The 12,216-nt window shown below is 55.8% G+C and overlaps 1 protein-coding gene across 4 annotated transcripts in view; it reads left to right on the plus strand.

Moving 5' to 3' along the window:
- Positions 1-7,784, plus strand: part of GRK5 (G protein-coupled receptor kinase 5) — a 216,882-nt gene extending 209,098 nt beyond the window's left edge. For all 4 annotated transcript variants that reach the window (XM_047701332.1, XM_047701331.1, XM_047701333.1 and 1 more), the window contains 3 exons: positions 439-576; positions 1,132-1,263; positions 3,283-7,784. In XM_047701332.1, coding sequence (XP_047557288.1) covers positions 439-576; positions 1,132-1,263; positions 3,283-3,381 — 369 coding nt within the window. In that variant the 3' untranslated portion in view covers positions 3,382-7,784. The remainder of the gene's footprint in view (positions 1-438; positions 577-1,131; positions 1,264-3,282) is intronic.
- Positions 7,785-12,216: the final 4,432 nt, after the last annotated feature.

Raw genomic sequence — 12,216 nt, forward strand, 5'->3', positions numbered from 1 at the left:
TAGAACCCAGGTGCCCAGTGGTGTGAGAAGGGCGGTAGGTCCTCCCTGGGCCACGTGGCTCTGTGGCCCTGAGCCCCCCGCATCCCTTCTCTCTGTGGAGGATGGGCCAGAGGCCCCAGCTGTGGCTGCCCTTATTCCCATGGAGATGCCTGGAAATCCTGAGCCTGTGGGCTCCAGGGAAACAATCTGCCGGGGGAGTGGGCATCCCCGGAAGTGCGGAGGGATGTGCAGTCAGAGAGGCCGTGTCCCATCACTGTCTGGAGAGAGGGGTGACCAGCAGCCGGTATGCGGGTGACAGCACGAAGGAGCCCTTGGCAGATCTGTGAGAGCAGCACAGTCCCCGGAAAGGCGCCCCCCCGCTACCCATCAGAACCTGAGGCTGGGGCCACCAGGTGTGGGGCGCAGCCTCATGTGACTAAGCGAGTGCTCTGCCCACAGCCCCGCGCCGTGTACTGCAAGGACGTGCTGGACATTGAGCAGTTCTCCACCGTGAAAGGCGTCAACCTGGACCACACGGACGATGACTTCTACTCCAAGTTCTCCACGGGCTCCGTGCCCATCCCATGGCAGAGCGAGGTGAGCGGGATGGTGGCCGTCAGCACCCTGAAGGGGGCCACTGGGCCGGAAGGACAAGGCCTGGACGAGGGCGCCGTTGGTGTGGGCTTCGGAAGAGGGATAGGAGGCGGGATGGACGTGGCTGCCCAGCTGACTGTCTTGGGAGGTCTGGCTGGAGAGAGGAGAACAGGGTCTGTGGCTGGAGCGGAGGGAAGCCCGTGTGCTTCCATGGGATGGAAGTGATGGGGCAGGGGAGGGGGAGGGAACCCGACAAGGGGAAGGGCGCAGAGCATGTGGGTGACCTGGGCTTGGAGGGGGGTGAAGAGGAAGATGAGGCATGGGTTTGGTGGCTGGATGGTGAGCACACCTCCGTCGGTGGAGGCAGCTGGGGGAGGCCGACAGGGCACAGGCCGTGGCAGGCAGGGAGCGGTCTGGGCCTGGACCCGGGCCCCTGAAGGACACGGGGCAGGTGGAGGGCCTATTGGGCGCAGGCTCAGGGCCGGTGGCGGTCGCTGGGACTCCCGCCCAGCCCCAGTCTAACGCGGCCCCTCACGTACCCTCCCCCTGCTTCCCCAGATGATAGAAACCGAGTGCTTTAAGGAGTTGAACGTGTTCGGACCCAATGGTACCCTCTCAGCGGACCTGAACAGAAGCCACCCTCCAGAGCCGCCAAAGAAAGGGCTGTTCCAGAGAATCTTCAAGCGTCAGGTGAGAGCCGCCCCCTCCACGCCCGGCTGACCTGCCGTCAGGCCCTGGACACCCTGGGCCCGGGTACCTCCCTGACACCGGACCCGTGGCCTTCTCCCTACATGTGGGGCCCTGCCCAGTGAGGGGATCCGCGGGGTGGAAGGGGCAGGGCCAGCCCAAAGCTCACCGCTCACCAAGGGGCCTGGCCTTCGGCCTGTGGATGACCGGAGTGCTGTCTCAGTTGTGGAGGCTGCCTCCGTGGCCTGTGCCCACCAGGTGCCAGTAGCGTCCCCCCAACCCGAATAATCAGAAATGTTTCCAGACCTGGCCCCATGTCCTCTGGGGGCGGAATCTCCCCGACGGAGAACTGACTGCCCTGTCCGGCCCTTGTAGAGACTCAAGTTCTGTAGGTGATGACGGCACGTGACAACGAGCAGGCAGAACGTGTCTGGGAGAGGAGGTCCCTGCAGAACCTCATGGCTCCTGGGACAGGACCCCCCAGGGCGGACGCTGTGGCCTCCAGCTGGCAGCCCCAGGAGACTTTGCCCCTTGGGAAAAGGCATTCTTCCTCAGAGCCTGTCCCTGGATTGAGGGTTCCACACAGGCCAGATCGAAGAAATGTCCCTGCAGGCCTGTGAGAGCCCACTGAGGCCCTCACCTCATCCCCCTTGCCCAAGGCGTCCAGAATAGCCCCCCCCTCCTGGCCTGGGCCTTGAAGAAGGCTTGGCCCCAGTGTGTCCATCCAACCGCCTGGGAGTCTCCATTATTTACATCCCCCCCCCCCATCTCGCCCCAACCCCAACCCCCAAGGAGCCGACCCTCTCCCCAGGAGGATGAAGGAGGAGAGGCAGTGCAGCTCGGGTCCCCAGGCACCCAGCTCCCCACCTCCGCTCTGATACAGGATGGGGGTGACTGTTGCCGGCGCTCTGCTGTGGACCTCCCTCTGCACCGAGTGCTTTCTGAGGGCTTCTCTTACTCTCCACGAAAGCCTGGGCCCTAATTCAGCTGTCCAGTCAATCAGCCAGTATGGAGCGAGTGCCCCCCGCGTGCAAGGCTGTTTCCTTAGGGTCTGAGATGCACCAGTAAGCCAGACCGGGATCCTGCCCTTTGGGCGTCTTAGTGCAGCACGAGACCAGGATGGGATCCTATTACCCCACTTCACAGATAGGGAAACTGAGGCTGAGGGGGGGGGGTCAAGGAACTTGCCCAAGGTCACAGGGCTGGTAAGCCCATATGAAGGATCTGGGGATAACGGCAGGGATTGGGCACATGGAGAGAAAAGGCAGACTGAGGGCAAGTTTGGGGTTTGACCTGAAAGTGTCATGTGAGTTTCACATCCCATTCCAAAACAGACTCCTGTCTATAGACTATAAAAACGTAACTTGTGAATGCTTCCACAGAGTAAAATTGAAGCTCCCCAAAGAAAGGACTGTCCCCTTCCACACGGCTGGGTCCTTACCATGTACTTGCTACTGAGACTCACAGACCCGGGGTTCAGATCTGGCCCTGCCACTTCCTGCCACTTGGATGGTGCCGTGCTGACCCGCCCCATCCTCTGTGGGCTCTCCTGAAAGGTCAGCGCCCAGGGCCAGCAGGAGGTCTGTAAGAACCCGCAGCTCCTGGTTCTCGGGTCCGGCGCTCGCTGAGCCCTCTCTGTGCCCTGCCTCATGTCACACTCCACCCGCCCAGTACAGAAGCATCTCGTATCCCACAGGGCATGCAAGGCAGCCAAGAGATTGAGTAACTTGCTCAAGGTCACGCAGCTAAGCGACAGGTTTCAGACCCTGGGTCTACAGTAATGAACCCATAGATATTCTAGGAGGGGCCACCCTCTCCCTGCCTTGGGGTCCTCTTAATCCCATAGCTGTCCCCCTGCCCCAAGGGGTGGCCCCTGGCTTTGGGTCTGCAGTGGAAGAAGGCACAAGGCAGCAGCCCCTGACCCTGTTTTCAGATTCAGAGGCCCTTATGCATCCACCAGGACTGACTGACTCTCTCTCTCTCTCCCCCCACCCCCCCCCCCCGCTCCACTCTTTCCTCCAGCATCAAAACAATTCCAAGAGTTCACCCAATCCCAAGACCAGTTTTAACCACCACATAAATTCAAACCATGTCAGTTCAAACTCCACCGGAAGCAGCTAGTTGGAGCTCTGGCCTTGAAGTCCACGGTGGGACCAGCCTAGACCCTTGTCCTTAGAAGCAGAACTGGTAGACGGGGAGAGCTCTCCAGGAGCCGGGGAAGGAGGCCGCCCACCTCCTCGACGCAGAGCCTCCAGGTTTCTCAAAGAGATTTCCACTCAGGTCTGTCTCCAGAGGTGGCCCTCAAGCCGACGTGGAACATTGCAATAGAAATCCAGCCGGATACGACAACTTGCACGTAGTTCGATAGCGTCATACCTAGAACTGAATTTTGTCTTTATTATTTTTAAAGAAAAGTTTTGTAAATTTCTCTATCGTCTCAGTTTACATTTTGTATATTTGTATTTAAATGAAAGTCAGACTCGGAGGGTGTGTATGTTCTGTGCAGCCACTGTTAAGCCATGTGTTTTCAGACGTTTTAGAGTGGGCAGGGTGGGGGGTGGGGAGGGGTTACCAAAAAAAATGTGATTCAAGACTTCCAGAGCCTCAAATGAGAAAATGTTTTTATTAAATGTAGAAAATGATTCACATTCCACCTTTAAAGGATTGGTTTTATCCATCTCTGTAACCTTTCCCTCACGTTGATGTCACCATGCTGTCAGCTTAGAACCTGAATTAGGTGCTCCAGACACACTGGGGACTTCAGCCCCATCAGACTATCCCCCATGGGGTCTCTGGAGTCACCTGGGGCCAATGCTCATGTTTCCTTTAGAGGCACACAGTGCCTGTGTTTCTCCAGCCTTGGCCTCCTCTTCCTTCTGGAAGGCGCACAGAGCTGGGCTTCTTTCTTTCAAACAGGTTCTGATGGCTAAAACCTGTATGTTTTCAAGACGCTTACTTTTGGGGATTTTTGTTTTATTCTGTTTTTAAAGGGACGCATCTCGATGATAAGGAGTAGTCAGGGAACCCCAGCTCTCCTGAATCCCGTTGCCCAGGGAGGCATCAGTGAGAGAGGGTCAGGGGGGTCCTGTTGAATGAGTCCATGGGGGGGGGGGAGGCTTGCCCAGGGACTCCAAGCACATTCCTTAGGCATTAACAGGGTCACAGGGTCTGGAGAGCTTCCCAAGGCCCCACAGATTCCCTGGCCTAGGTGGCATGGGTGGGATTGGCTCTCCAAGCAATGGCGTAGCTGAGGAGAGGGCCGGGATACCACAGAAGCCCAAGACACACTCACTGTCACTTCTTGGGAGAGGTGGGACAAAGGCGAGCTCTAACAGGGCATCTCAAAACTTCAGGCGCAAATAGCCCCCAGGAGGACTTGGTGGCCTTCCCAGACCAGGGTCTTCTGAGGGCAGTCTCCAGGCCCTTGGAGCATGGCCAACCAGCACCAAGGAGCCACTGGCCTGTTGGCTCTACAAAGTGTCACCTCCCTCCTGCCCTAGCGGAGGGGGGATGGTTGACACCCCTGCTCCCCTGCCTGGCTGAGTCCCTGGCAATTGAGTCAGCCTCACTCAGACCTGGTGTCGGCTACCCGGCCATTGCCAGGGCTCCTCCCAGTGTGGGTCCTGCACTACTTGCACTGGCATTTCTGGTCAGAATGCCGATTCCTGGGTTCCACCCCAGACCTATGGAATGGATTCTCTGGGAGTAGGGCCCAGGAATCTGCCTTTTTAAGAAACTCTCCAGAACATTCTAACATACCCTCAAGGAAGGGCACTGCTGCCTTAGCTTCACTGGGGCTTTGGACGCAACTCTCCCCAAATGATTTCTTCCTGTGACCCGGGCAGCTTGGAGCACGAGCTTTGAGGGAGGAGAGCGTAGCCGGCGTGGCAGCCTCCTGTCCTGTGTCCGTGCTCCTCCCTCAGGCGGCCACTGGGGCCTGGAGCTCACCACCCGAGAGGGGCCGCCTTTGGGACCGACCGTTTTAGGTCACTCGACAAACACACGGCCGAGAAACAACAGCTGGGCTCCCCGAGGATCCTTCCAACATGCAGAATTAGTTTCTTCAAGACCAGCTCTGGCCTCACGAGGCTGCTTCTGTTTCCTTTCCTGAACGGCGTACGAGGGAAATGCAAACAGCAATACTTGTTTTTGCTAAGAAAGTGGAGAGCTCCTTGACCAGTATTTTTAAGATCAAGCTCCTGCTGACCCTCCTTTCTTGATGGAAAGGACAGTCATCTTCCTGGGACGGTCACCAGCCCCAAGCTCCCACCCTCCCTCCTTCCTTTTGCCCAACTCACAGCAGCTGCGCGCTTACCGAATGGTGTTGAGAAGCGTCTCTTTTCACGCCTCCGAGCCCCACGCTGGCCGTTGGCAGCGCAGAATCCTCAAGGAGCAAGAAGGAAAACATCAGACTGTTCCGTGTGTTTCTGCATCCCGGAGCTGGAACGAGGCTAACGCACAGGCCTTCGTGGGCCTCTTAAATGACACGGGTCTTCCTTTGCATTGGCGGCCCGTCCCCAGCACATGCCCTAGGCTGGGGTGCCGAAGCCAGCGTCTCGCTGTTCCCTCCCGTTCCTTTTGGACCCATTCCTTTTGGACCTTCATTTCCTGCAAGAGAAGGGAAGTCATTATTTAAAACAATGCCTGAAAATCAGCCTCCTTTCCACCAAGTGCCCCAGTCCCCGAGGCCCCCAAGGTCCTGCCCCTCCCCCAGCTTCTCCTCTATCTTGTTTCCTATAGCTGCATTTTTAAAAGATATTTTTAAATTAGGAAAACAACCAAATAAACCCCACCTTTCTCCCCATCCTCTTGTCTGGGATGAGGCGTGTTTGGGCAGTGAATGGATTTTTTTTTTCCTCCTCAGCATTTGAGCTCTTCACAGAAGGGCCTTTCTCCAAGTGTGACATTTCCCTCCCCGGACGTTCGCTGACCTTGTGCCTTTGAGGGGAGAGGCAGGGCCCTACAGAAACATCTCTGCTTCCACTTTTCAGGAGACAAGCTGCTGTCTCCAGTGGGACAGGGTGATCTCTGCCACGAGCACCGTGACCGACAAATGTTTATAGAGCCCCCCCCACGGGGGGGGGCACTCCCATAAGATCACCTACAATATCACCAACGCCTGAGCCCTGCCTTCACGGGGAAGGCCTCCCCATCCCATGTCACCCATTCTCACTCTTCCTAGGCCGGGAAAATCACTCTTTAAACCGTGAACTTTCGAGAACTGCTCACCGGCATAGCTGCTGAGCACCCCTGCGTCTCGAGAGGCCCCAGGAGGCTCGTGCCCTGCGATGCACTGCTCTTTGCAAATCCTCAGTCTTGAGGGGCAAGCCACGTGGGAGAGAGCAGGGTATCTGGGTTTTATGCACACTTGACAGTAGCCTGCCACGACACGGGCGTTCTGGGGACACATGTGGACGCCGCCTTGGCATCAAAGTCACGACCGGCTGCGGCCAGCTGCCCGCGAGCCCAGGGAGCCCAACGACGGTGCAGGGCATGCCCTCAGAGTGGCCAGGGTCTCCATGCCCCCCAAGGAGCCCGGCCCGCCATCGAAGCTCCTTGCCACTCTTCTATACCCCATTCCTGGAAGGTTCGGGGCATCATCGGCTTCCCACAGACCCTCCCAAGTGAGCTGCTGACCCAGACCTCGCTTTGGAGGGAGCACCACTGCCTCCTTGTGCCTGGCATCCCAGGCTTGGCCAAAGGGACTGGTGGCCTCGTGGACAATCAGGAGGCTCCCACCCTCCCCCTGACCCCAGATGAAGAGGAAGGGCCACTCGGGCGACATCGGCCCTCCTCTTCGGCTGCTGCATGCTCCCAGGTCCCTGCAATCACCTGCACCATCCAAGGACAACCTCGTGGTCACCTGTCCTCCCAGCCCCACCGTCCGAGACAGGACCTCCTCACTTCACAGCCTCTGTTGGAAAGAGAAGGAGTGTGACCTCGCGGTGCATTTTGAAGCAACAGAGTTGAGTCCTGACCGGCAGAGAGTTCACTTCTCTCTGTCACAAGGGACCAGGACAGGGCAGCCTCACCCCCAGAAGCCCCTCGCCCGTGGGCTTTGGAAGACCGGAGTGTGCGGGTTAGAGCCTGCTCCGTGTGGCCGGATTCTCCGCTGGTCTCGTGCCACGGACCGTGGTCCAAACACTTGAAAAGCTAGCTCTCCCCGGGACGGAAAGACACTTCCTAAAAGAAGAATCTAGAGGTCTTTCTCCAGTCCATCAATGAGTCATTTTTGTAATAGATCAAAAGCAAATGTTCTCAAGTAGAAGAGCTTGGTGGCTGTTGGTAGTGTTACATAATAATCCTAGTATCCAAAGGTTTCTATTTTTTTTTTTTTTCAGGGAAATTTTCACACTGATGCTGAAAGAAAATAGTTCCATTTTGGAGGTCATTCCTGAAGATAGCGGCTTTTGTTCTGCTGCTCTGAATCTTTGTACGTTCCGTCTAATAGGTCACTGTGCTGCTGTATCTAGATCAAACCACTGTTGTTTTTTTTTTAAGAGAAATAAATTCCTTAATGAAAATAGCGTTGCATGCCTTTCTGTCTGCGCACGGCTGTTTCCCCCAGGAGGTCAGCACCCACCGTCCTGCTTAACCTTTTACGGTTTGGCCCCACCCGAAGCCCCCCGGACCTCCCCCTGACCACGAGAGAGAGTTCACTGGGGGAAAAGTTGTGCTCCAAACCTCTGACCCGGGAGTCCCATCACAGGGGCTCTCTCCGGGACCGTCTCCCCGCCTTCCAGAAACCTCCACTGCCTGAGCCTGCCTCCCCGGCAGGCAGAAACCACCATCCTCCTGGCACATACGGTCTGAGAAATTCCATCCCCATATCACCAGCCCACCCACCATTTACACCCCTCTGCCCGGCAACTTTGAGCTCTTCCCAGGCCGCAGTGGGCAGGGGGCTCCTTTCCTTCACTGCTTCCACCCTCTCCGGCCCCTTCCGTCCTCTCACCCCAGGCCGCTGTGGATTTGGCAAGGGCAGGCACCAAAATGGTCTCCAACTCTTTCAGTTCCAGGAAAGGCCCAAGGCGGGCATCCGCAGGGCACCAAGGAGGTTCAGGCCGCTACCCCTCCTCCAGGAGGGGCGTCCATGGGGTGTCAGGATCTAACTGCCTTCCCCGGAGACCGTGAAGACAAGAGAAAGTCGGGGCCTTGGGAACAGGTACTCAAGCTGGGGTCGGCCAGGACTCCTGGTCCCGCCTCACTGCCGGCCTGGGCAGCTGTCAGGGCCTTGCTCCACGGCCTGTGGCGGGAGCAGCAGCCAACAGGCCCGGCCGGGCGGCTAGCGGCTGAGTTCTCCTCCCGACTCACTCACCAGGTGTCTGTTGAACTCCTACTTTACCCACGGCGCTAGAACCAAATCGGACGAAGTCCCTGCCCTCCCGGACCTTGTATCCCAGGGACGCGGGCCACCGCCGGTCGATAAACCACCAGGCACAGAGCCTGTCGCACCTGGAGGAGCGCAGGCTCACCTGGGCCGTGTGATAAGACACAGATCCTGACTCAGGAGGTCGGAGTCTCCGTCTGCACTTCTGACACCCTCCCAGGAGAAGCTGCTGGCCCGAGGCCTACGACCTCACGTCCGGTCAAGGTCTGCAGTCCCAGCAAGACCTACGTTCCCACTGCTGTCCCCTTCAGGCGCTGCGTTCAGAAGTAGTCATGTCTTGTTCATACTCCCATTTGCACAGAACCGCACGAGCAGTTCTCAAACTCCGGCCCCTGGACCAGCCGCGGCCGCCACCCCCAGGGCTTTCTCAACCTCCCGCCCGCATCTGATCGGGCGCTCCGGGGTGGGAGCGGGCACAGGCCTGCAGGTGATGCTGGTTTACACCGCGCTTTCCTCGCCTGGAAACATTGCGCTCCCTGCCCGCAGCCTTGCAAGAGGACGAGGACCCCCGGCACAGGTGGTGAGGCTCTTACTGTAAACGGGAAATGCTGTGCATCGTTGGCTGACTTTGATCTTTAAAAACAGGAGCCAGGACACGAGGGTATATAAGTGCACGGCCGCGCGCTCCTAAAAATGAGAGGAGGGGCTCCTGGGGGGCTCACTCAGTCGGGGGAGTATCTGCCTTCAGCTCATGATCCGGAGTCCTGGGGGAGGAGGCCCACGTCGGGCTCCTTGCTCAGCAGGAGCCTGCTTCTCCCTCTCACTCTGTTGGCCGCTCACCCCCGGCGCGCGCTCTCTCTCTCTCTTTCAAATAACTAAAATCTTAAAAAAAAAAAAAAAAGGATAAGCCAAAACTGAAAAGTCAGTTTACCTCTAGGGAAAGATGGCCAATAGGGGACAGGGTGAGGAGCAGATGGAGAAGCCAGACTTCGCTGCATGTGCCTCGTCTTGCAGACTTGACTTTGGAAGCAAGTATCAAGGGAAAAACAAATCTAGCTTTAGTGAGGAGAGGCCTTTGCTTGAAAGCAGCTATCGCAGGAGGGAGGACGCTCTGACCCTCAGGACTGCAGGGTCTTGGGGTCTGCCTCATGGAGAGGAGGGAACAAGGCTCCTCAAGTCCCACTTCCCCACACCCAGATATATCTAGAAGAGCAGGCCTTACTCTGAGGCCAACCTGTTCTCTGAAGGGGCTGTGTGTTGGCTTAGGCTGAAGATGGGCCAAAGTTCAGGGTCCAAGTTTGGTTACCAAGCACTTTGTGTGGAAGGATCAGTGGGAAATGGGGGTTCAGCTAATAGCTAATAATCATTTGAGGCAAAGGATGGGAATTTGGAGGATCTGTGTCGGAGCCTGGTCATGGGTAAACAAGTAGGGGGAGGGGCATCCTCAGGGCTTCTGAGTCCACTAGCTGTGGACTCCTGAGGAGAGTCTGGGTAAACTAAGGACGCACAGGTGTGGACTGAAGTTAATTCCCACACAGGTATTATTCCACTTTTTGTACCATGACCTATTTCAAAGTAAATTACTCACAAGACAACACTGGGCCGGTGGGGGGATGGAGGCCAAACCTCTGACCCCCAATATTGTGGAGCTTATCGAAGTCTGGAAAAAACTGAACTTGACTTTTGCCCAGACTTGGAAATAGGTCTTCAAAGCAAATAGATTTTTCAGCTACTGGGAGAAGATACACAAGGAATGAATGAAGTCTTGCTGTTTATAACCATGGATGGAGCTAGAGTGTGTTATACTAAGTGAAAAAGACAAGACAAAGATCACTGGAAAGACATTGAAAAAGACAAATATCCTATGATCTCCCTGCGTGTGGAGTTTAAGAAAAGAGGTGAACAAAGGGGGAAAGGGGTAAACCAAAAAACAGACTCCTAACTGTAGACTGCAAACTGACGGTGACCAAGGGGAGATGGGTGGGGGATGGGTGAGACAGTGATGGAGATTGAGGGCACTTGTGATGAGCACCAGGTGTTGTATGAAAGTGTTGAGTCGATATATCCTACACCTGAAACCAACATTACACCAAGTGTTAACTAACAATCTTAAAGCTTTAATACTACGGGTGGACAAAAATCTCCCATCTCATTAGCTCTCTTCTATCTGTTCCATTCGTTCTTGGCTTCTCTTTTCCTCCTTCTCTGCCTTCTGTGGGTCTAAGTGAGCATGTTTTATGATTTCTTATAACTACTCTATTGGATTATTTGTGCCTTTTTTCAAAGACGGGTGGGCGCTGTGTGTGTCTGACAGAGCGGGGGAGGCGCCAGGACGAGGGGAAATGACCTTCTTCTCCCCAAGCCTGCCTCCTTCTAATTCATTCTCAAAAAGGCAGCCAAGACAGAAAACTTACTCCTCTAATGGGTTTTCCCCTATAATGTGGCAGGAATAAGCATTTGCCCCCAAGTGGAGTGGTCTCCAGCAGAGAGAATGGGAGGGAGAGGGAAGCTGCCGACGAAGTGACTAGCAAATTCATCAACAAACCAGTTAAGGACAGACCAGCTTCTTCGTTTCTGCTAGTCTGGGTAACCAGCAGGGCAGGGATGAGATGCTCGGCGTCCTCACGTGGACGCCCCGTCAGGAGTCTGGACAGATGATTCTAATTTTGCATTTGCAGAAGGTCCCCTTTCCAGATAGAGATTGGGGTGGCCCTGGCTCTGAGGCTTGCTCTCTGGGACGTGGGGCATGGTCAGCGATCCATTACTAGTCTCACACCTGAAGTTTGGGAGAAGTTCTGGAGGCTTCTACAGAGGGGATTTGGTGAAAACCTGCTGGGTGGTGGTGCTGATGCCACCCCCTGCCGCCTGCCTCACCCCCCAGCAGAGAATATTCTGAGGAACTCAGGACCGTGTCTAGGTGCTAAGATCTTGAGCCGCATTAGTGAGCAAAAGTGGCCAGTTGGAAAACAAGATCAACCTTCTGGGTGACTAAACGTTTGGGAAGTGGGCGGGAGAGGTGGGTTGGCTCTGGAGCTGCTCCCAGCAAAGGGTCAACCTTGAGACAAGGCTTGGACCTGGGGTGTGTCCTTGGGGAAGCACCTAGAAAGCGCTGACTCTGGACATCTTGGTGATGAAGTTTTAGAATATGAGTGAGGTTCAGCGGGGTGAGGTCCAGAGCTGACGACCAAGAGAATTCTTGAGACCTCTTTGGTGCAAAATGGTGGTTTATTAAAGCACAGGGACAGGACCCATGGGCAGGAAGAGCCACTGCCCCCGGGTTGTGAGGAGTGGTCTGTTATATACTTGCAAGTTAGGAGAGGGTCAGGGATGGTGTAAGTCTCTAAGGAATTTTGGAAGCAAGGTTTCCAGGACCTTGAGGGGCCAGCTTTTGTTGGGAAAAGGTCATTACTGTCGAATAAAACCTTAGTCATGAAACCCTTCAGATGTATATCGGTGGGCCCTATGCTTGGGGATGATTGCCAGCACGTATCTTGGAGGGTTTAGAGATAAAGAAGTTTCCAAAGGAATTTTTATGTTAACGTTGACTTACAGGATCCTGGAAGGGGTCGGTCAGGCTAGGATTGCCCTTTGCCCTTAGCAAAGTGTTAAGGAGGAGCCATTAATGT

Source organism: Lutra lutra, chromosome 14, assembly GCF_902655055.1.
Source record: "Lutra lutra chromosome 14, mLutLut1.2, whole genome shotgun sequence".
NCBI lineage: Eukaryota > Metazoa > Chordata > Mammalia > Carnivora > Mustelidae > Lutra > Lutra lutra.